The 23,785-nt window shown below is 52.2% G+C and overlaps 8 protein-coding genes across 8 annotated transcripts; 4 read left to right on the top strand and 4 right to left on the bottom strand.

Moving 5' to 3' along the window:
- Window positions 1-1,461: 1,461 nt before the first annotated feature.
- On the top strand, window positions 1,462-2,765 carry FIBRA_08217 (uncharacterized protein; the record flags this gene model as incomplete). Its single annotated transcript, XM_012329869.1, has 4 exons — window positions 1,462-1,586; window positions 1,654-1,722; window positions 1,774-1,830; window positions 1,889-2,765. 4 exons carry the CDS (start codon window positions 1,462-1,464, stop codon window positions 2,763-2,765), a joined length of 1,128 nt encoding a protein of 375 aa, XP_012185259.1.
- A 1,801-nt stretch (window positions 2,766-4,566) lies between these two features.
- FIBRA_08216 (uncharacterized protein) lies at window positions 4,567-5,683 on the top strand (the record flags this gene model as incomplete). The annotated part of the gene is made up of 3 exons (XM_012329868.1): window positions 4,567-4,811; window positions 4,879-5,028; window positions 5,089-5,683. The coding sequence occupies 3 exons, from the start codon at window positions 4,567-4,569 to the stop codon at window positions 5,681-5,683; spliced, it is 990 nt and encodes a 329-aa protein (XP_012185258.1).
- A 3,025-nt stretch (window positions 5,684-8,708) lies between these two features.
- On the top strand, window positions 8,709-10,243 carry FIBRA_08215 (uncharacterized protein; the record flags this gene model as incomplete). Its single annotated transcript, XM_012329867.1, has 6 exons — window positions 8,709-8,851; window positions 8,904-8,966; window positions 9,021-9,144; window positions 9,224-9,324; window positions 9,376-9,950; window positions 10,014-10,243. 6 exons carry the CDS (start codon window positions 8,709-8,711, stop codon window positions 10,241-10,243), a joined length of 1,236 nt encoding a protein of 411 aa, XP_012185257.1.
- Window positions 10,244-11,692: 1,449 nt separating this feature from the next.
- FIBRA_08214 (uncharacterized protein) lies at window positions 11,693-12,950 on the bottom strand (the record flags this gene model as incomplete). The annotated part of the gene is made up of 6 exons (XM_012329866.1): window positions 11,693-12,139; window positions 12,198-12,270; window positions 12,327-12,562; window positions 12,610-12,677; window positions 12,744-12,839; window positions 12,902-12,950. 6 exons carry the CDS (start codon window positions 12,948-12,950, stop codon window positions 11,693-11,695), a joined length of 969 nt encoding a protein of 322 aa, XP_012185256.1.
- A 513-nt stretch (window positions 12,951-13,463) lies between these two features.
- On the bottom strand, window positions 13,464-13,820 carry FIBRA_08213 (uncharacterized protein; the record flags this gene model as incomplete). The annotated part of the gene is made up of 2 exons (XM_012329865.1): window positions 13,464-13,593; window positions 13,660-13,820. The coding sequence occupies 2 exons, from the start codon at window positions 13,818-13,820 to the stop codon at window positions 13,464-13,466; spliced, it is 291 nt and encodes a 96-aa protein (XP_012185255.1).
- A 2,051-nt stretch (window positions 13,821-15,871) lies between these two features.
- Window positions 15,872-17,235, top strand: FIBRA_08212 (uncharacterized protein; the record flags this gene model as incomplete). Its single annotated transcript, XM_012329864.1, has 7 exons — window positions 15,872-15,988; window positions 16,042-16,082; window positions 16,140-16,287; window positions 16,342-16,447; window positions 16,506-16,794; window positions 16,862-16,990; window positions 17,040-17,235. 7 exons carry the CDS (start codon window positions 15,872-15,874, stop codon window positions 17,233-17,235), a joined length of 1,026 nt encoding a protein of 341 aa, XP_012185254.1.
- Window positions 17,236-18,913: 1,678 nt separating this feature from the next.
- On the bottom strand, window positions 18,914-19,906 carry FIBRA_08211 (uncharacterized protein; the record flags this gene model as incomplete). The annotated part of the gene is made up of 3 exons (XM_012329863.1): window positions 18,914-19,532; window positions 19,588-19,719; window positions 19,791-19,906. 3 exons carry the CDS (start codon window positions 19,904-19,906, stop codon window positions 18,914-18,916), a joined length of 867 nt encoding a protein of 288 aa, XP_012185253.1.
- A 1,765-nt stretch (window positions 19,907-21,671) lies between these two features.
- On the bottom strand, window positions 21,672-22,635 carry FIBRA_08210 (uncharacterized protein; the record flags this gene model as incomplete). The annotated part of the gene is made up of 4 exons (XM_012329862.1): window positions 21,672-22,248; window positions 22,304-22,360; window positions 22,417-22,458; window positions 22,526-22,635. The coding sequence occupies 4 exons, from the start codon at window positions 22,633-22,635 to the stop codon at window positions 21,672-21,674; spliced, it is 786 nt and encodes a 261-aa protein (XP_012185252.1).
- Window positions 22,636-23,785: the final 1,150 nt, after the last annotated feature.

The following is a 23,785-nucleotide window of genomic DNA, read 5'->3' as shown; positions in this document are numbered from 1 at the left end:
GATAGGCTTTGCAGATTGCGATCACGTATTAAAAACATGTGTATGGTGTGGAAATCGTGGATCTGTCTATGGTGAGCGCGCAGGAGGCTCTTTGTAACGATAGGAATACGGCAGCTGAACTCACAAATCTACGTGGTGAAAATCCGCATCGCCGTAGCCAACCAGTCGTGAAGGCGTAGACGATCAGTGATGAGCGATCTCGCCGAACCCAGTAGCCATGTCATGTCTTCATCGATCATAACACAGGCATGAAGACGAATACGACTCGTTGTCTAACAAGAGGAGAAATATCTTGCTCGCCCATAGTCCGTATCCACCTGGTACACGAAGGTTTACGTAGCGGGTGTCGTCTATATTTCAGTGCTGCCCGTCTTCTGTGAGTTTCTCCCCATACCCAAATCGAGCTCTGCAAAATAAACTGAAAACAACGCATATACGGCCTGCTCTGGGCCAGTCACAGAGCCGCTTTGAAAGATGAGCGTTTAAAGAGGTATATGGTCTTCGTGTATCGATGCCGAGCAAGTGACTGTACAACGCACGTCTGTACCACGCCTAGGTCGGTGTGTCTGGAATCTTCCGGCTCGGGGTCTGCAATGAAAATGAGCGAGCAGGAATAGATTCCCGTCAGCTTCATATTCGGCGCACAAAGCATCGTACACTGGCACGAAGTGAATCAGAAACCTCCACAAAGAACGTGGGGCAGGTGTAGAGGTCTTCGTGCTGAGGTATGTTGCATATTCAAGTCACTGGCGTGCTGGCATCTTACCTCGTTTGCCCACTAGTCCTCGTGCTCAACATCGCATGTCTGGTGTGAAAGTATAAAGATTGTGGGCGCGAGAGGCACGGGAGACAAACCCAACTGTGAGACGATACCAAGTTGCAGGAGTGGGAGGAAGGGGAGTCGGAGCTGGAATTGCTCTGACAGGGAGCCGCGATTGGCCACAGACAATGCGCCGGCGCCGGCGTCGCTTCCGCTGTGGTTGAGACTGCATGTTGCGTGCGCAGGTGAGCACACATGATATTAGGGTGAGTAGCTGGCTCCAGACTCTTGTGTTATTCCTCACGCTCAGTTGTCTTTCGAGGTTTCCTCGTGTTCAACATTATGGTGCTCGCCTGGGTAAAATCAACCTGGATGCATTTTGTATGTAAGAGGAGACTAATCATATATCTGGGTCGGCATCGTCCCGCGGTCGGATACAGACCCAATAAACGAGGAGGAGGCCATGCGGCGCGAGCTAGTGGCTGCCCGAGGTTCACAAGGACAATTTGCTTGTTCTAGCTCCGGTGGGTCGCAACACGCACACGCATGCGCGACATACAGGCATTCGAAACGTGCAAGTGTCTTCCTCGCTCGTGTTTGTCGGGTTGTTTCGAGTATATGAGAGGTCCGTTGACCATTGACCATTGTTCAACGCACTTTCTTCCAGTCCTCTCCCGTTCTGCGTGTTCAAGCATATCGCAATGCCAGGCCAACGCAAGTATCTCGTATCGCCGACTGCAGTCCCTCCCGCTGGTCGGGCTACCTCCCCGACTTCTTCCCGTCAAGGCAATGATAACCCGTTCGGTTTCTCTCAGAGAATCCCCCTGTATGTGCTTGTCCACACTACTCACTTTGTTTATTGACCCCTGGCTCGATACCTCCAAATGCAATAGAGTCTTCCCCAGTGTCGGCGCTCAGCCTTCTATGGAATCTTCCCTCGCCTACACCACACACCCGCAAGAGTGAGTGGCGCGATATCCCTCCCCAGACGTTGACGCTGATGCCTTCATCAGGTCCGGCATATCTGCCATCCAGCATATAAATCCGCGCATGGCCATTAATGGAAACGGGTACGTAACGACGTTTTGATCTTCATCAGCTCTTGTTGATATATAGATCATCACCCAGCTCTAGATTTCCCGCAAGCACTAGAGGATACGGAGACGTGTCCTATACCTCCAACAATCATCGCACAGACACGTATCCGTATGGAGGGAATGAAGAGATCAAAGGTCCCCCTCCAGTGGGCTTCATGCCCGACACCCAGGCGTATATTGACCACCGCCAAGCTGCTTCCTACATTTCGGCCATCGATGTTTCTCCTCCGCGTGTTGGAGCCGTCACTGAGCCTCATTTAGATGGATCGCTCCCTCAAGACTCTCGTATGAGCACCTGCCTGCTTCCCCGTGCACCTTTGAGGGGGCGCTCAGGACCACCCCACGCCACCGCCGTCATCAATACCACCCAACAGCGCGGCGGGCACACAGCTGATGTCTCTCGGAGCCGTCCATCTATGACAAGGCCCGTGCCTGGAGGTGCCCCTTTCTCACCCGATGTCAATACTCGCCATGAATACCCTTCTGTTCCTCCCATGTCTCGCCAAATCGTTGATTCCTACCATGCCCCGCCTCCGACTCCGCCTACGACGTCATTGTCGACAATTTCTGCATGTTCTTACCCGCATCCGAAGTGCGAATGGGCGGATTGTGACGTCGGCCTGGACGATATCTCTACTGGAGGAATGAGACGACACTTCTCCGCCTCCCATCCAGATGAAGCTGTCTCACAATTCCGAGGGCAGGAGGGGAAATGCAGATGGACTCAAAGCAATGGGTCCGAATGTGGAAAGGTGCTCTTGCGTGCTAGCCTTGCGAAGCACTGCGCTACGGTGCATCTGAGGAGTATGGTCAAGAATTGCCTCGTGTGCCACGAGCCGTTCTCGCGGCCTGACGCCGTAGCGCGTCACCTCGACACGGTGCACCGCCGCAATGGCGAAATGCCCTGAGGTTGGTACCTTTAGCTGGGCAGTCGAGACGGTGATATCATGACTGGATCATAATTTTATGTGACTGTTTATTTGACCTCTTCTTGCTATCATTTACATTCGCTCTTATCACTGTCATCATCTTGACTGGTTCATTTCCACACGGGCTGCGAGACAGTCTTTGTGCTACGAGTTGCCAGGGATGATATTATTTATTTTTGTTATTTATGTCAAGTTGTTCTACTGAGGAGACTATTCATGTCAAGCTGTATCGTTGTCGCAATGGCATTAGGTCCAAATGGAGTGAGCTGATAGCTGCCTCCAGGTGGATGTATTGTTGCGAGAAACATGCAAGTTGAGAATTTGTAAAGTATGTATAGCGATAAATGGTCCGTCAACCGTCCTATTTCTTCACAAGAGTGTGCAAACATCTCACCTATAACGCATTGAATACGCCTACCTGCTCGTCTCTTGAAGATCTCGGAGACGAGGGGCTCTTAACTACAGACTTGAGAGTCAAAAATTTGCTGATTGGGACATACGCAAATAATGTTGATCGCAAGCCAAAAATGGAGCGCAGTTCATAAAAGCAACAATCTTAGGGCGTCGTCTCCAAGGTGAAAGTGTAGCCTGATTCCGTGTCGTTTAGCTTCCGACAAGTTCGTCTCGCCCGATCAAGATCGAGTTGCTTCCCAAGGCTACACAAGTCTCGGGAGCAAACTCTTCTCGATTGAAGGTGTGAAACTGGCTCGGCCGGAGTTAGAAATCGAGCGTAGATTATCCAAGCGCTCACAGACTACAAACGCTTCAACTTGAGGACTGTGGCAATTTCTGTATGTTTAATGGCTTTCTGGTAGAGGGCGTTCTAATCGCGGCCTGTATCTATGTAATGCAACTTGACCCGATTACTGAAACGGCGGAACCGTACCGCCTCCGAGGCTGCGCATTCCGAGGCCGCCGTTCCCGCGGCAATGCTCCCGACTCGCACCTCCGAGGCTCCGAGCTTTGCGAGCTTCACACACATTGATCACGAATTACTCCGGATCCCAACGCGCTGGACATGTGGCCATGGTTCATCGGCTGAGTAGGTGTTGAGTTGGAACGTGGACTTCGAACGAAGAGATGATCAGCTCGGGGGCGGGTTCTACGCATCGAGACAGCCATTACATCGCACGCTATTGGAGTGAGTGATGTGATGATGTAGTCGGTGCAGCACGAAATCCACCTTACTGGATTGGCCGCCAAGTAAGTGCTCATTCACTCTCACAAGATATATTGGTCATCTCACGTCAAAACTGTAGGCGCACCATGCGCGCGCAGGGCATGATAGAGGGAATCAAGCTCAGGCTGACGACCATGTCAGACAGTTCGATGCTGTGGTCTGCTTAGGCCTTGGCAGCTGACCGCAGTGCGCTCGGCTGGATCTCAAGGATCTCTTGGGCTGCGTCCAAGTACTGCATTCCCTCCTGTGAGTCGGGACGTTGCCACATGTAGCGCATGTTCCCGGCCGTCATGATATGCATCTCATGTACGCCGATGGAAGCGGGGAGATCTTTTCCGACTGCGGTGGGTGGCCAAGGGAGGGGAAGATATGCACGACGACAATGAGGATATGCTAGTGCAGCTCATGCAGCTAACCGCCCAGGCTATGCCACCGCCGCAGCAGCCCACGAACACGACCTCCGCTGGTACACTCAGATGACCGACGAGGACGCTCACTGTCTGACATGTAAGCTTGTGGATTGTTCCACGCGTACGTACCGCGACCATTGACTCAGCATGAGTCCCTGTCCTGTGCTACGCGCAGGTTGTCGTGCTGACTATGCCCACCGGCAACCATTCTAACATTCCGATTGCTGAGGGTTTTAAGAGCTCTGATAAAATCTCACCCACTAGCTGTTCTTTGTGCATTTGTGTGATGAACTCTTATCCGAGCCCGTTCTTTCAATATTCCGCTGATCCTGCGACTGTTCCCATCCCGCCTTCTACGCCCAGAGTCTCCTCTGACGTCCGCTATGGCTCTCAGTTTTCCTACTATCCCAATGGCATGTCCATCATTCCCCCTGGGTGAGTATTCATCCCTTCTCTCGTACACTCCCCGAATTCTTGCTCATGCAAAATCCCACGCGTGTAGTGTAGGATTTGGTGTGCCTGCCGATCAGTGGCGTGTAGCACATCCTACCGCTTGTCCATCCCTCGCCCCACCCACCATGTGCATTGATGCCACACAGCAATTCTTGTCTGTTCCTCGGTCCCACGATCCCCAGTTTCCGGGGAACAGGATGTAAGTGCACCATTTGTGGTGCAGCCGTCTGATTTTACTGATCTCATTATCTCACGACAGGGTGGCGCATCCTCCTGGCAGTGCTACATTTAGCCGCACACTGCACACCGGAGAAATGTACGGTGAGACAAGGCATCAGGGACGTACAGGCCAGACCCCGGCAATCAATACGCATCCTCAAAGTCAGATTGCCCTTGTACGACGTTCGGCAGTGGTTCGCCCCGGAAGTTTCATCGTACCCTCCACTTTGTCACGTCCAGAGCCCAGCCGCGAACTCCACCAGGATTGGCTCCCGCCCCCATCAACACCGCAGATGTTGACAACCTCCCCGAGCGCGGTCTCGCGTACGCGTTGTCTGTGGACAGGATGCACGATTCTACTTGATGATACGTCCATCGCGGGGATAAAGCGGCATCTCGCAGCCGTCCACGCCGACGAGGCAGTCCCGACGTTCGACGCGCAACCGGGGATGTGTAAATGGACACTCGGGGAGCACGGTCACGAGTGCGGCAGGGGGCTTCACCGCGCGAGCCTGGGGAAGCACATCGCGTCCGTCCATTTGAAGAGTACGGTGAAGCAATGCCCGCTCTGCCACGCGTCGTTCTCTCGAAACGATTGCGTCGTTCGCCATATGAAGCACTGCGGTGGGAGCTAGGTTATCGCGGACGAGGATCGAGAGCCAAACTGCAACTGCATCCCTGTGTGGGCTTATCGATGAGCAGAAAGTGGACGTATTGGACGCATTCGGGAATGCAGACTGACGTGTCGAGGCTCCCACACTAAAAAAGCCCGTTAAGGGCGCTGTTTGAACCGCATTTTTGGCCTCATCTTTACGAATTTGCGACACATACGTTTTGTCGGCGCAGTGAAGCACTGTAGGGCATGGAACAAGTGTCTGGATATCATCGAACACCTTCATTTACCAATTAGCGTACAATTAGCTTGACCGAGAATGCGCATTTTACGATTGATGATGCCATAGTGATGGAAGGAACGATCCGGGGAAGAAACGCCGTTGGGACTTTCGATCAGACGAGGGACGTTCTGTTGGAACACTCAGAACAGTAGTAGGACGCCGGGATTGTGGAGATATCTTTAGACTACTACATAGTTGACTCAAAGGCCCGATCATCCCGACCCGGGCATCGCGCATCTCCAAAGGTTTGCGGTTTTCCCGACACCCATCGTGACCATGACTCGTCATACCTCCATCGCATATATGTCTGACTGACCACATAAGACTGTCAGGCTAATTTTTGCTCGATCTTCGCGGGACGCTTGTAAATTCGAATTTACGCGAGACGAACCGCGAGTACCGCTGCGTCCGCTCAAGTATGCAGCCAAGCCTACTCTGTCGCCATGCCGCACTTGGATATTCCCATGCGAGCTCGCATTGCCTTGCCTCGAGGTTACCATCCATCTTGCACAGTGACCAGCCGTGAATATTGCTGGTAACGCTCGGGAAATTTGTGCGCGCCCAATCCCGTTGGCAACTCGGTCAGAATGAATAACACAAGCTCTAGTGACCAGAAGGTTGGGCCGACGACTGAACAGGGGCAAGGTGGTCAGCGGTACCGTATGCGCCGATGATGAAGACTGAGTTGCCAAAGAGAGATGGTTTACGCAAGCCCGATCGCAATGGAACAAACAAGAGCCAGGGCCTAGGGCCGTGCTCATGCACATGCACACATCACGTCGCACCCGAGGTGGTTGGCGATCGATGGATACAACATGACCCATGAAAATGCCACCATCCGAACAACAACACAATACTACGGCCGAGCTGTTGCGAAGTTGTCCTATGTCCTGGATGGATCCGCGTCAGTTTGAAGAGAAACACAAGGCGTTGTGAAAGACACCCATCACAAGTCCGCATCGTTCAAGTGTCAATGTTGCATATTTCTCTTTGTTCATCTCGAGTTGTCTTAGCGTCGCTCCTATAATGATGGCGGTCTGCGACCCTAAGAACGATTCCCGGCGGTGCCACAAGACGTTTCGAACAGCCTATCGACAGGGGAAATTAGCCGAACATCCTTGAATTGCGCACTGCCCGTTCCTGGATCCTCACGACCGTCATATGCAACCCCGGGACCGTCGGTTTGAGCGTCATCGTAAGCGCGCAAACCCGTTCGCGGCAAGCCCGCGCTTAAATAGACGCCTGCAGTCAATCGGCGCGCCTCCACATGCCGGTTGGAGCCAAAGCAAAATATGGTTGTCAAGACACGCAGATCATCGAGCTTTATTGAGCTTTTCAAGTTTAAAACACCACGCAAGAACACTGAGACGATCTTCAAGCTGGTCTCGAATTGGCGAAACTCGCATTATAGAATTTCATACGACGCACCCATACACTGACACCATGCAGCACCCACATGCGCGCAGATGAGATCCGATTAGCATTGACCGTGTCTTGCAGCATAGACGGTAGCATTTGCAACGTATCTGATGACAACGTCTACTAGTAACAAAGGGCCGGAAGCACTTACTCGCAAGTACGATTGATTAAACCCGCTCCAGCCAATGAAGGTGGCATATCAACCAACCAAAGTCTCCACCGTGTCGCGGAGCGCGTTCAGACACGTGTAGTTTATACATGCGTTGATCTCATGTCGACCGGCGAACGAAAGGGATAGCTCATTTCCCGATTGTCGCTTCTGGAGATTCGCGGATACAAGAGGATCTGGCGAAGGCTGAAGTCGTGTGAAGGTAGTCGATCTTAATGAACGGGATCCACGACTCCGGGTGAGGCACTGGGCCACTTTCGGCCAATCGGGGCGATGAGAGTGGGAAGAGGAGTGAACTGACATTGGGGCCTATTCTTCGCTTGCTCCTTCGATACCTCTGGTCCATGTCTCCCGGACGACCGACGTTGCGTCGAGACGCAAAATGCATTGCTCCCTCGATCTCAACGGGACGGGCGAACAAGCTAGACGTAAATGATTCGGCTTCGCGAATAGATAGTGTCCATTCAGATCACAGTCGAAGTAGGATTCGCCTTCAGCTTTGAGAGAATATCAAGTGCTGGATGCAAACGGGGATGAGATCAAGTGAAGGTGGGAGAATGGGCCTTGTGCCTGCATTCTGAGCGTGGCACTGCGTCAGCGTCAAGAGGTCGCCTACCCTCAATGCACGCCTTCTCCGCGTGTCCACAGGTGGCGCGGAGCGTCCTGATCCTCCAGATGAACACGAGCCACGAGTACGGCAAAAGCCCATAAGCAGGCTAGTGAATTGTTGAGAGGCAGGTCAGCGTTGGAAAGCCACTTGCGCACGCAAACCGGCGTGCAACTGCCCGTCCTCGCTTGAGTTCGTGGATGAGACGGGAATAGACCGGCCAGGACGTTGAAACATGATCTAGTGCGCACAGAAGTCTGATTTCGCGAGCCTGCTTCGTGAAAAAATGCAGGAGAGTATTCGAGGAAAGGAAATGGGGAGCCGGACAGGAGGGGGGAGTCGGACTTGGGCGGGCAGTGATTATTTGGATCTCCGCAATAATCGCGGGTGAGATTCCCGCTGTGGTTTCGCCCGAGTCGCTCTCCTTCCATCGCATTCACACATGAGAGCTTCGTGCTGCTAAGGTCCGCCGACCCGGTCGTATATAAGCGGCTCGATGCGCTGAATGGATCCCCCATCCTCGCCGGGCTCTCCTCCCTTCTCGTCGCGTCTGTCTTACCTCCTTCACCATGTCCTTCGGCCACCGCCAGAACACTGCTTCCCTCTTCAACGACGCCTCGCACGGCGCCACGGCTGGGTATGACCTCAGCACGTATGAGGCGTCCCCCGGCGAGACATACGAAGCCACGGATGTATCCCCTACCCAGAGCTAGTGAGCATCTCGTATGCTCGGATAGGCCGCCAATGCTCATCGATGCTGCTAGCCGCCCTTCGTTTGCACAGAGTACCGGTCGCGCCTACCCTTTATACACTAGCCAGACGCGCTTGTAAGCATCCTTGGTTGCATATATGTGGGCCACTCTGATATTGTCGTCATCCAGAAATGAGGAACCTCGAAATTATACAGGTCCCACTAATACTACTCAGTATATTCAGTGGGTGTTCACTCTATTACTCACCATTAGCCCTCCTGACAGTAAAATTGACTTGAAGGAGCTCCAACTCGTTTTATTCTACCCATAACGATTCATCGTACTTGCTGAATACTTACCCTAGTCACCCTAATTATATGTAAGCTATCCAGTATCTCCCATCGATCATCCCTGTTTCTGACAAAGCCTCAAGAATCTCGCCGACAGGACTCACTCCTGAGCTATCAAGCCTTGCTCTTCCCGATGGGAGCTTGTAAGTTTGTTATCCGATCGAGTATATCGCCTTTACTAATTATTGTTGTAGGACGGCACCCTCGCCGACCAGCACGATCTCCAGCTTGTCGCAGCAGAGTCCTTACATTGGCACTACGTATAATACAATTCACGGCGACTATGACTATCAGGATTCGACCAACAGCCACGTTATCCCTCACGGTCGCACTGGCAGGCAGCGGAGCCCGACATCTCCCTACAGCCCCATCCCTCCGACCCTTTCTCATCACCGTGAGCGCGACATGTACCCTCGCTTTTTCAGACAAGCGCCCCCGCTGTCCTCGCCGCTGCTCAGTGCCTGCGAGCACCCCAACTCCGTACCCTGTCGCTGGGGAAATTGCTACGTCTTACTAGACGACCTCTCCGTCGGGGGGATAAAGCGTCACTTTGCGCAATACCACAAAGACGAAGCCGTTCCCGAACACAAAGGCCATCGCGGACGGTGTCAATGGGTCGACGGCACCGTCTGCAACAGCGAGCTCGACCGCGCTGGACTCGCGAAGCATGTCGCCGCGAAACATCTCAGAAGCCTGGCGCGCGTCTGTCCCTACTGCAATACTGTCATCGGCCGTCTCGACTCTCTCCGTCGTCACATGCAAGATCACTGTACGTCGCGTCCGTTGCAGAGCAATTCGGGCAGGTAGGGTCTCGTGAGGTGGCTTCTGCCAGCGCTACCATCGTTGGCTATGGCAGCACCGGCGAGTACTGCAAGGGCTCTTATTGACAAGCTCTCTCATCCCCTTCTTCCTCCCCTTTACCTCCGTTTCCGTGCATCTTGTCTTTATGTTCTGCTGCTCTTCGTCTGCTATTTCCATGCACAGTATGATCGCTCTAAGCTCGACGTTTCCGAGGACTTCCTGGCGGAGTCAAAGCCCGGCCACTTATATCCGTACACTTAGACTTGTATCGCGTAGGGTAATAAATGTGTATTTTAGGCACCATCTGTGTGCTTCATGGACATGTCCCACTTTTTCATAGCAGTTTGTGTTTATTCAATTATGTTTGCCGAATGGCCGGGATCAGGCACGATTGCCGATTTCCGATTAAGGCGGCGCAGTGCGCTGAATTTGCGATCTGGAAGATTCAATGTTCGGATATCCTATCTGGGTAACCCATGATAAGTTATCCAACATGAAATCCTTGCTGTGCTCCACAGCCTTCAGTGCCGCAGAGCACATGTGCGTACTGCAAGCTGTACATAATGTCTCCGAGGAGTCAAAGCGGCTCGAGCCTCGAGGTCTGCGCAGACATAGGCTTGGCCAAAAAATATTGGGCTGCTAGATTGTCTCATTGCCGGCTGAAGGCTCCACTTCCCCGCCCGGGCGCACAGATGAAACCGCGTATCGAAAGTCATCTTCATCAGAGGACTGTCATACCCCTCCATTTCCGAGCTTCTGAGTCCTTGTTCTTGTGTGGACTGATGCCAGCATGCTTCCAGGCAACCCCGCAGACTTGCCCCTGCACAGCAGGACGAAGACGGGCAGTCGGACTGAACTGCGTCCCCGACGCCTGCCAGGGTCGCTGTTCTGACGGGCATAGCAGAGCACCGCGACCATGGCCTGGGATGGGTGTGCAAATGCCCCCGAGCTGTTCCCATTACATATTGGCCCTGCGAAAACAGATCGGCGAAACGCCGACCGACGACCAGGACGTGCTTGCGAAGTAGCGGAATGTGCAACGCCGACAAGAACTCGGATATGACCCTCGTTCTCGAGCCCCGTCAGAACCCAACGAGCTTCTGTTCACTGTTACAAATGGGTCCGTTCTAGGCCGGATCGATGCTTTCATGGCCCAAGAAGTACTGGCGTCGTCCCATGGCCCAGTGGACGACCGCGTTCCGCCGATATTTGCGCGTTCGCTCGTAAAGGCATTGGAGCGTATATGAAATGCATACCAGATCGTTCAAACGCGCACGTCGGACGTGCGCGCGCAAGCGCCAGAATCTGTACCCTGGCGCAGGCGGTGAAGGTCCGCAAAGCTCTGCAATGCGGCTGTGGTCTGATATTCATCACAAGTGCGCACAAGGAGTAACGCTGACCAGGCACGCAGAAATCCCTGCTAGGATTTCACCAGAACCCGAGATATGGCTCTTCGATGTCGCATACCCATTCCAATTGCACTGCCGGGCGATGTCAGCAGGTGCGGACACCATTGACATTACCCGCCCTACCCGAACTCTGTGATCACATGGCAAGCCAGACTGCAATAAAAATCTTCCTAAATTACTTATGCGGGGGATTTACGCCGGCGATTCCAAGTATGTTGCGACCGGCGTTGCGATAAGCAGACTGTCGCGCATCTTGGGCATCGAAACACTATCATATGCATTCTATTCCTGTGAAGGTCTACTATGTGTCGTCTTCCCAGCTGTCTGGAACATCTTCAACAACAGCGACAGTAACGGGAGACGGGATTTGACGGGAAGGTGTCGCAGATGGAGGGAGCCGAGCAGTCGGCCTGGCATCGAGTGCCGCGCCCCATGCATTCGGAGGAGTGTGTGTAGGGACCAACGGAGGCTGCCGTGCAACAACCGACCTCCACGCTCCACCAGAGCCGCTCGCGACCGGCGGAGGGGCGGGGGACGGGACTGGTGATGGCCGTGGGCGAAGTGCCGGGGCACGCAAGTCAGTCAGCTTACCCAGGCTGAATGACGAGGCGCCAATTGACGGCGACACTGTCGCAGAGGTAGACAGAAGTGGGGCAGGGATGCGAGAATCAATCCTTCGCAACAACTGCACGCTGCGATTGGGTTCCTGGTCCACCATCTGGGTGTCCAGCCGATACACGGCAGCAAGCTGCCATTACGAAGGCGTTTCAGACATAACATCCATATCCACGTTAACAATTACTCACATCATGCACGAACTTCCTCTTATTCTCGGACATTTGCGCCAAGATCTGGCTTTTCTTGTCCGAGGATAGAAAGCTGTACAACAACCTGTCAGTGACCGCTCTGAGTGAGCTCATATCGCCCTAACGTACTCAGATAAGCTCTTCTCTACCATGGAGCAGAATCTAGGGTTTGCGCGAGCGAAGACAAGAAGTTCATCGTTGTAGATGACCTGCCTATCTCCGGGAGTTTCATGATTCGGATTGATACCGAGAGCTTCAGCCAAACGCGCATTGCGTTTTGCCACCAGACATTCATTCGAGCACTTCAATTGCTGAGATCCTTCGCGTCCAGCAGGGTTCACAGTGCTCCGTCCGCACGGGGCAGACTGGCGAATCCGACCACACGGACAACTCAATGTGATAGTCGCGCGACAGGGCTCCGATTCCGAGCACGCTGCGGGGACATGGCACGATAGGGCACAAGGATGGTGTGCTGGAAGGCTAACAAAACGAATCAAGTGGCTCAACCTTCTCACCCCATTGATCATTAGAAAGTGGATCACGAACCAGAGTTTGCGCGACTTGCCGCACACGCTTGTACATGAACCACACCCATCGTCATGGCAAAGCCGTTCGCAATGATGGAATCCGCACGAGAGAAGCCTGACGCAGTAAACCCGATCGTCAATTACACTCAACAGTCAGCTTTAGTTACCGGAACTCACTTTCCACAAGGTGTGCCGCAAGATATTTTCTCCTGTGAACATCTGACATTGCTCACCGTCTTCTTCCCACAAGCACAGATCTTACTCGCTAAGAACGGACAGGAGGGACAGGATATCGGGTCTTCATGGCATGCATGCTGTGTCTTCGGATGACCACAGGGAAGCGGGGGACGTTCACACGGATAATGACAACTTATGCGGGTCCCGCATGGAATGGGCGGCTCGAGGATTGTGCGGCCACAATGGCAGATCATCTAGATGACGATCAATGCTGAAGATTTACTGCATGTAAAGATCCGTACGTACCTCTTCGAAGGAGCTCCTCAGGCAGGACGGGCACGCCCCCTTGTGATCCCGCCTCTCGCACTTGTGATTGCCACATGGAAGCGTCTTGCCACAGACGAGATCGCATTCATGCCACCCAGTATCGTCTATCGCCATATCCATCGGCCCAGCACGTTTCTTGCCCTTGCCCTTCGAGGTACTAGCCAGGGACGCAAGCGGACAACAGATGCGGTTGCACTGATGACGACCACATGCGCGAAGCGCGCTACACGCTCGATCACACAAAATCTCGCCCACCCCCACCGCAGCTTCCCCACGCGCCTGGTCCTCCGAGCAGGAGATACGACGAGTTGTTGCACCACACCGACACGGGCGCACGAGCATGACCCCACAAGGCGGACATGGTCCTATGTGGCAGCGGACAGCACAAGCGTGCGTGCATCCCTCGAGCGGCTTCATGCAAATTGACTCACACGTTGGTATGGGATCGGCGCACGATGCCCGTGTGAGGAGCGCACCCGGCGAAAAAGCGGAAGCCGACGAGGGCGATAGAGCGTACTTCCCGCAGGGACAGTGCGAGATGCGGGATGGCGATCTCGGGCACGGTTCCGGCGTCTTGGAGGGCGGATGGCATCGCTGGTTGCAGCGGTGCAATCCGCAATCGAAATACCTGCTACATAGATTGCCACAGTCGAATCTTCCAGTCCACCGTTGTTCTTTGCCCGATTCAACCACTGCGCACTCCTTCTCCGCGCCATCGCCGCACGGAACCTCTTTCTCCTCCCTCCCACAGTAACATCTCACCAAATCCCGCACCCCGCAAGGTAAACAGGATCCGGAATGGCAAATCTGCTTGCACTTGTGATTTCCACAGCCAAGCGTGCGCCCGCACACTTTACCACAGGACAGCTCTGCGGCCGCCTTATTGTTCGCCTTGTCCGGTGCCAAATTTGCACACTGGAACGAGAGAATCTGCTGACCACAATGGCACGGCAGCTGGGTCATAACTTTGCACGGCGGGCAAGGTCCAGGATGACATGCAAATGGGCATGTGTGGCCACATACGCGAGGGCGCGAACACAGATTTGCGCAAGAGTGTGGTGTCGAGAGCCGAGGGGGCTTCGGATCGGGTGTAGAGCCGCAAAAGCACCTAGGAGGGATTTCAGAATCACATAGAAACCCAAGCCCTGAAGATATACTCACCAGTACACTATAGGAAGCGTCGTACGTCTTGACTGACATCCAGGGCACCTCCACTCTCCATCCTTTTCCTCTCCCCGCGCTCTCCACGCGTTCACAACGTCCTTCATATTCTTCTCCGCCCATGGGCGTATGCATTTCAAATGGAAACTTGTCCAACAGCACTGTGCAGTCTCTCCTTCCCTCCTGGCAGTCTTGGAACTGTCCGGATTGTCATCTATAGCAGCGGCAGCGGGTAATACCGGCGAACACGACCATATAGGCTGGTTTGGGTGGATGGAAGAGAAACAGATGAGGCAATCGGGATAGGGCTGCCCACTCAACTCGCGAATCAGCCTTGACATCAGGTCGTCACCTTTGGGCAAGTTACGGCGGGGCTTCTTAGCCCCCCGGTGATTTTGGTCATTGTTCGATGCATTGCCAGCAGCGGGAGCAGCTTCTGTAAGGGTTGGATTAAATTTTACGCCCCGTCGATAAGGTTTCCCGGCTGCCGTCTCTCCGGTATGCACCGTCTGAGATGCTACAGAATCACTGTTCTGAGAGGTCCGATAATGGGACCTGGGTGAGGGATGGCGCGGTCGACCCCTTGGGGCTGCTGGCCCAGGCGCAGGATTTGTTCTTGCATCCACACCATGCGTATCTTGTGAGACAGATACAGGTTGTGCAGAATCGCCTTGAGACGGATCTCCACCTCGTCGCTCCGCATGTACCCTTCTTTGTCCCCGTCGTTTTCCCTTCCCTCGTGGTGGACCTGGGCCTGGTGTATCGGTGGTCACTTGGTCACTAGTTTGTCCGCTGCGATGTCCACGTCCATGATTTCGATGAGTGTCTCCGTCAATATTGTTCACAGATTGGGTCTGGTGGGTTACAGAAGAGGATGTAGACATGCACCAGTCGTAGTGATGGTCTTGTAAGGCTCTCCTTGAGTAGGCGTATTTATCCACTTACTCTCCGAATGACCAAGCCTCTCTAGGGTATATGTGACTGTTGTCGAGTCAAGAGCAAGCTGTAAGAACCAGTCAGGTCGAGGAGCTAAGTAGTAGACGAGAAGATGATGGGCTGCAGTGAGTCCTGACTCACAAGCCGGCACCGATCAATCAGGGCGAAATCAGTAATCGCGCATGACATGAGTCACAGTGACATCGACGTCGTCACAGCCGACGCCCTAGCTACGCCGGCTTGTGGCAATATGACAGCACTCTCCGAGACCGAGGAGTTACTACGTAGTCAAGTCTCATAAGCCTCTCAAGCTCTCAAGCTCTTGTGCATGTGCTTAGGCTATGGCTTTGGCGGGAATAATTATTACTACCGACTCGTGCCATGGTCTGACTAAGACTCGGACAAACTTTGGACGTCGTCATTACTTGTAATCAATTGCTTGTGGAAGCTTACTTTGCCCCACCATCTCTCTCAGCACTACTTCATTTTATGCAGAGGGCTGTTTCCTACTTGTCCCAAATTACTCGACATTTGTCCGGTTCCGCTATGTCACTGCCGCAAACCGTTCAAGCGATCGCGATATCCAAGACAGGAGATTTCGATGTTATCGAGAAGACGGGGGTACCGTTCCCGAAGAGGGACTCGGGAGACATTGTGGTGAAGGTACGCATAATGTTCACAATTCTCACTCCGCCTAATGTGTGATGCAATTGTAGATGCACTACGGGGGTGTCAACTTCATAGATACCTACTACAGGTGTGCACGGAATTGCGCAGAAGTTCAAGAAACGCGGCTTACGCATTATTGAGTCAGGAAAGGACTTTACAAAATCACTAACTTCCCGTTTGTGCTCGGAACCGAAGGCTCTGGTACAATCGTCAGCCTGCCTACCGATCCTGACGTTGTCAACAACGAAGAATACAAGAAGCGTGGCTTCGCGGTCGGCAAGAATGTTGCGATTGTAAGTGTAAAACTCGTTCGTGTCGTAGTGAGCCTTTTCATTGAAGGAGGACAGTACACTCTGGGTGCTTTCTCAGAATATACTAGTGTGCCATGGCGACCTGTCATCGTGCTTCCTGATAATGTCCCCCTCATCACGGGAGCCGCAGCGATGACGCAAGGTGGGTCTGGTTCGCCCTCCCTTACTGTTCACTTCAAGTGACTTTCATTGACATCCAGGGCTCACCGCTTTGACGTTCGTCACTGAAGCATATGAAGTGAAGAAGGGCGACATCGTCCTTGTTCATACAGTTGCTGGTGGGCTGGGCCTTCTCTTTGCGCAGCTCATCAAGGCTCGCGGGGCTACAGTTATTGGTACCACCAGCACTCCAGAGAAGGCGGAGCTCGCTCGCGCTCACGGTGCAGACCATGTGATCCTATATCCTGTCGAGGATACAGTACAACGCGTACTGGAGATCACCAATGGCGAGGGTGTCCACGCCATCTTTGACGGTGTCGGGAAAGATACGTACGTGTTTCTTCCAGATTCCACACTCACGGTCATACCGTGATGACGTGTATCAATATGACCGCAGGTTTGAAGCTGACTTCAAGATGCTCCGCCGGAAAGGCACCCTCGTATCGGTGGGCAACGCATCGGGCGCTGTGCCACCGTTCCCTCCTGCAAAACTCGGAGAGAAAAATATCAGACTTCTGCGTCCTACGTCAGTGCCAATGGTCCTTGATGTAAACTCATCACTTATGTGGATACAGGATGGGTAATTATGTTGCTACTCCAGAAGAAGCGGGACGATACGGCGCTGAGCTTTTCAGACTCGTCGCTGAGGGCACGTTGAAGATCAATATCTTTAAGGAGTATGCGTTTACGGGGGAAAATGTACAGCAAGCTCAGAAGGATTTGACCGGTGGGAAGACGACAGGAAAGCTGGTCATCAGGATATTCGAGTAGGGTTCACCCTATGATATTCTGCGAATAGTGCACTTGTGAGGGGAAATCAAATGGAAGCGGCTGTAAATGTATTGTATAGCACTTGTTCACCGAAAATGAGACAGTCTTCGCGATAGTCACAATAATAATGCCATATACGCCTGGTTTTTTGTTCCGGTAAAGAACTTCTCAAAATGCATCTCCTGTTGAGAGATGTTTCCGTAAAGAGCTCAGATTTCAATATTATCTTCCCAAGAACCAAAAGGATTCGGCGACCAACACAGGATAAGAATCGTGGCTCGGGCATCTCCGAGCCCGAATGGGTGTGGCAATAGATGCTTTCATCCGAACACGCGTGTTCGGATGAAAGCATCTTGTGAGTACGTTCACAGTCGGTTCACAGTCACATCTTAGGCTTCGAGCGGACTCGCATGATGCTCGCTCCAAAGCCCTCATCATACCCTAGCTTTTTTTGGCTAAGCACTGTCTGCATGATGTCCAGACTTGGACCCTTCACATCGGAGAGATCAAATTCCGTGCGTCACTTGCAGATACATACAAAGGCATGGGCACTGCGCGCACAGGATAAATTGACTTCTAGGTGGTGGGGCGATGCTACGTCCAACGACGAAGATACAGGCCATTTCGCAGATGATTTGCCTCATTCGTGCCGATCAGTCAGTCGGAATCGAAGGAGGGCAGGATCAATAATACGAGTTGTATGGCGATGTCAGGTCCTCCTGTGCTTACATGTTTCAAGTCTCAATTGGGAAGGGAAATGCCTGTTCTTCATTGTCGTCGGACGAGGAGGGGAGGAGGATAAGCTCGTGATCACAACGATATGGGCCGTACCGATTGCAAGCAGGACTTCGTTAAGGTTAACTTATGCAGGAACTGTTCGTCATATTTTCGTTCGTCGTCGAATCAGCAAACATGACCTCCTATTCACACCCTCTTATCTAGTGGCATTTTGTTCTTCGCATATGAGGCTTTTCTCTAGAACATTGTAGTATCATCGTGGCGGACTTCTTTGGAAAGGGCAGTGGTTGGACATGTAGGGTGTTGAAATGCACGGCGTGCGTGATAAGGCTTGGCTTTTGGTAGGACAGATGCAGCACATGCTGACGGCTCGTATCTCATGAATCGCAACTAATGTGCGCTCCGATGAGACGGACAAACCCTGTGCGGTGGAATCGTGTGGCTCAAATTTTAACCCACAGGTTCGAATCGGATGCTGGTGTTATGGAAAGTGTCTTCAGTTTTGCACGAACGGCACAGCTGGTATCATTTCATAAGAGGGCTCGTCTCCTTGTTCTGTGATTCCATTTGATCAAAATGCTCCTTTGTTTGCGCGTACTTATCGCAATGCATATAAGCGTTCCGTTTTGTCATGTTTTGGCTGGATAGCTCTCAAAGAGAGTTCCAGCTTGGATCATACAGAAATAGGAATACAATATTTGGGGCTTATTATATCAGCAAAAAACGGTTATGGTACACTACGGAAAAACAAAGTTTGACGAGCGCAATTAAACTGAACTCAATCTATGGTACGCAGCGCCCGTGCCGATCCTTTTTGGTCCTCAGAATTCTCACTTGACCTCCCAAAATACGCGGGTCTCTTCGGAACTGTCATATCGATAATCTCATGGGCAACGACGCGACTAGGCACGCCTTGATGCTCATATTCTCCCCGCGACTCTTATGCATGACCACACGAGTTCTTGAGATGGCGAATGACACAATCACGCCGGGAGAACTGCGTATGGCACCGAGGGCACCACTCGACAGTGCTCTTTAGGTGGACTGACGCGATGTGTTTCCCAAGGCCCGTACGATGAAGCGTCTTGCCGCATACTTGGCCGTCTTTGTCGACAGTCCATTTGCATACTCCGATGGGTGTAATAGGTTCTGGGACAGCCTCGTCCGCGTGGAAGGCTGCAAGGTGCCGTTTCATTCCCGGAACTGATACGTCGTCAAGCAAGATCATGCATCCTACCCAAAAACAAGGAATGCGCGGGGTCGGGTACGAGACGGCCGACTGCGCTGTTGCCGCAGGTGGAATTGGGAGGTCTTGCTGGAGGGAAAATATTCTGGGAAAGACACACGGTCGCGGAGAGGCTGTAGTGGCAGCGATGGTGGTGTCATCGACTGGTTCGCGCTCCTTCATGTTGATACGGCTGTATGGGACAGAATGCGCAGAGGGGGGACCCTTGATCTCCTCATGGCCTCCATAGCGGTATGTTTCCTCGTACGGGCCTATCTGCAACTTGTTGGGTGGAAGAGATCTCGGGCCCGAATACTCCATCGTGACAGTATTGCTGAAACTATTCTGTGAGTGATATGCAGCAGGGCCTTGAACCGAATATTACGCACAAGCTGTCCTCAGCGAGCTGAGCAGTTAGAAATTGAAAATCAGATAATACATTCCTGTATTCTGGAACATGTGCAGGGGAGATTTGCGATAGAGCAGGTCGACAATTAATATCGCAGGATCCTATATTGTTGCTGCGAAGGTCAAGAAGAGGAATCAGCGGTCTCACCTTGCAGAGGATGAGAGCAGTAACATAAAGACTTACGAGTAACGAGGCTGTGAGCTATAATCGCCACAGGATGACTGCGGGTTAGGAGGTGAGACCAAACCAGTCGCTGTGACGGCCAAAGGAGTCAATGATATCTTTCGAATGGAGGTCATAGTGAAAGAGAGGGAATGGTATAGGCGAGAGTCATCCAATAGTCCAAGCTGAGGAAGCATTCCTTAAAAGCCCAAAGTTGTGATACTGCGACGGTCACAGAGGACAACACTTGTGTCACTTTCAAGTTGCACGCCGCAGCCCTGCAAGCATTATTTGTTTGTCCAAGTGAGTCCGCGTAGTGCAGACTACAAAATTGAGCTTCCCAATTTGACCTGAGCAGAGGTCACTTGTTCGTGCTAGTCAAGGAGGCATGGTGTCTGTCAAAGAACGGCAGTGGCATAGCCTGGGCGTCTGTCAGCACGAGCCAGTTGGCCCTGGGCCTGAACGCCTCCGCCTTCCAATGACTCACCCACATCTTCTCGCGCCACCGCGGCCTTAAACACGAGTCTTCAATGCATTGATGGTAGCCAAACTTGTAGCCATGGCCCAGTGCCAAGCTTCAGCTTCATTCTCGTGTCACTCGTGAACATCTCACCACTGTGAAAATCAACTGGCCAAAAACTGAGCCTCGAAATGCACTTGAACTTGATCTGCACGTTTGGTATTGTCCTTGACTTGATAGAGATGCGCCATCGCAAGGCCAGCATACCCTAATTAGAGAACAAAGTTTTGACTCCAAGAGATTGTTGGCCCATACTCTGATGGCGGCCTGAGGTATTCGCAACTAGTCCGCTCCAATCAGATGAATGATAAATGGGTGACAAAACCGACTGCGGCCCATCGCCAGGCGAAGTTATACCGCAATTTATTTGAAGCGGGGGTGGTCCGCGATAATTTCCGCCGCGCCGCCCGACGACTGAGGTGAACGTCCAAGGTAAGGGTAAACTGTATGTCAACAGGGTCCGGTCCAGCTAGCATTGATCACATGCGGAAAACGCGTTGCACATTGATCAATCTTCCTCCCCAATAGTTGACAGATGAGATGATTGCTGCAAAATTGGTGAAGTTTGCTCTTCATAGCTGGCAGCAAAGGATGATGCGAGAAAGCTTGATGCTCAATAAAGGGAAAAGCTCGGACCAGGATGCTTCGAAAATTCCGATCAAGGCCGCAGCGACAGCAGACTCAGAACCACGTCATGATGTCATCTACTACAGTCATGAACGATACATGTTCCAAGCCGCACAATTGCCCAGCATCATGATTGCGACTAAGATGATTCAAATTAATCAGTTGCTACTGCCTTTCCGACGGATCATAGTGTCGCTCACCATCGCCTTTCCCGAACTCGCGGGAACGAACATACTAAAAATCACAATTCTGAAACATTCCCAATTTGTCCTCATTCAGATATGGGAACACACACCTATTGCAAGCTTAGCCTACATCAAGACAAATATGCATAGTGCAAGCACTATGTTGAGAAATCTGTAGACAGAATGATAGATAATGTAATCAGAGCCAGAAAAGACAGCGTGTAGTAACGACAGACGTTAGAAGAGATGAAATGAACGGCGCTCGGCACCGCCCACGGTGACAAAACCATCCACGAAACCCTAACACAACATGTAAATCGTAAAGCCATGAGATCATCGAGGTGCGCGTGGCAGAGCCAAAGCCTGGGTACGCGTTTTTGATGGTGCACAGCATTTGCTTTTGGAGTGGCGAATCCTGGCGTCGCGCCTAGAAAACAACTCGCCGCAGCTTGGACATTCATCAACTGTGCTCTTGAGATGGACTTCAGCAATGTGCTTCGCAAGGCTCGTCCGATAGACCCTCTTGCCACACTCTCGCCCGTTGTCCTTGACCCATCTACATTTCCCTGATTATTTCTTGAATTCCGATACGGCTTCGGCCTTATGAAAGGCTAAGAGATGTCGTCGAAATCCACCAATGGAAACATCATCAAGTAGAACGCGGCAAGTCGACCAAGAGCATGGTATCCGCTGAGGCGGGTATGTGGCAGCAGACGAAGGATGGATATGAGAACCTCGACAGTCACTTGCACTGAGAGGCTTCACGGAAGCGACATGGGCGGGAAGGCTAGTGTCGCCAATGTTGGCATGAGAATGAGGAGAGAAGTCGCCTTGGGGGATGGGACGGCCTTCGGCAAGCTCAACTTGGTGTCCATCACTTCTGTGAGAAATTCCAACTGTAGCCGGATCAGGTATAATCAAATGCTGGCGATAGTGAGCTGGGGCATAATAATGCGTTGTTTCGCTTCGGGGGCTTTCGATGAATGTTTGACTCTGTCCGGGGGTTTGAATTTGCTCGGTAGTTGAGTGGGTATGAGCAAAGACGTTGGAAGTAGGACGCGCAGCGTGTGTCGACGGATTGAAGAGATTCCTTATCGGAGTATTTTTGGTCTCGTTAAATCCTGAGCTAGACTGAAATGAGGATATGCTATGAAGAATGTCAGCGGAATATAATTGGTACTCAGGTAGTCATTTGTACATACGCATCTCCACTGGTCGTCCTGCGAAGATGTGAGGTATAACCATTGGTTACTTCAAGCCTGTAGCAAAAAGTTACAATCGCGATTGGAAAAAGTAAAGCTGTAATAATTCTCACATGGAGCCATCCTGAATGTGCGCATTGCTATCAAAACAATGCCTAAAATCATAGTAAATCGTGGGACTACTGCTCAAAAGTGAATGCGGTTGAATGGCGGGAAACGCACCCTCTCGAAGAATACAAATGGAGTTGGGAGTTGATACTCGCGGGAGGGTGTTGTCCTGTTTCACTGACGGCTGAAAGAGAGGAACGTGTCTGCAAAGGCTGCATCGGCATTGTGAATGATCGTGACGGGTTAAGAGAAAGTGAAGGCTGGAAGAGGAAGGCCTTGATATCTTCTCGCATTCCAATGTTCGCCTTAAATACATGCCCCAAGCGCCAGGTGTGTCATCGGCCGGTATATCACCCACGTACCCCAGTTTTGGTCTATCGCATACTCGGTTGCAAATGGCTAGGAACCTGGACGAGGTAGTGATGAAGTGGAGCGGACTTCAGAGAACGCCGCCCGCTCCTGTGCCCACATTGTGCGCATGTGCGCCGCTCTTTCCAGTAAGCCATTCCATGCAAATCATTTATGTGCACCTTCCCTGCATAATGTGATGGGCCACCGACATTACGGAACTTCGTGCTGTGCCTACGGCTGTGGCTAAGGCAGTGAGGCAGCGATTCGGGACGAGGACCTCAAGTGACTTACCATGTCATTCGTATCGTGAAGTCTCCGGAAACAAGACCGCTCTTGTCGAATGCGTGCCGGACCAGCAATCCAGAGAGGGTCCAGCTTGAGATTTGGCAGGGAGGGGGAATCGAAGAGACGAACCGCTTCCAATCATGTTCCGATACATCTTTGATGCGCCAGTGTTAGTAGTGTGTTAGTGCGTAGTTACATAAGTGCATTGCGTCAACTTCCGAATCTCACGCACAACTACGCCTCGCCGCGCCACCGCCAATGGCACCTCGCCCTTATTACTTGGCTAATCTTGCGCTTTTGCGGACTTGATCCCGTACGTTCGATGTTCTGCAACTCGCTGCTGAGTGGATACAAGAAGCATGTTAAACATTGGCACGCGGGGTAGCGGTAGAACTTGACTAGAATAGGCTCATGTAACGTGGCTAATGGGAATGCACACTACACGCGACTACACGAGGAGACTGGATTTGATTTCTATCGTCTTGGCATACAGGCCGGTTCATACCAATCATGATCAGCGGGCACCACGGATGTGCCCAGTCTGTGGAGGCGGGTGAGTTTATGTTGCTTTTATTTGTTTCCGTCTCTTGCTCGTGCCACATGAATGATATACGTTTATTGTCTTCTCTATTAGGCGGATTAGGCCCACATCAAACGATAGCAATTGGTGTTGCACGGTCCTTCACCACTCGCCCTGATCACGATGGGTAATGAAGTGTCCGTCGGAAACATCTTTGC

The sequence above is a fragment of the Fibroporia radiculosa genome, assembly GCF_000313525.1.
Source record: "Fibroporia radiculosa TFFH 294 genomic supercontigs, scaffold55230, whole genome shotgun sequence".
Taxonomy (NCBI): Eukaryota; Fungi; Basidiomycota; class Agaricomycetes; order Polyporales; family Fibroporiaceae; genus Fibroporia; species Fibroporia radiculosa.
The sequence above is the reverse complement of the archived record's forward strand: the minus strand, read 5'-3'. Positions and strand labels throughout refer to the sequence as shown.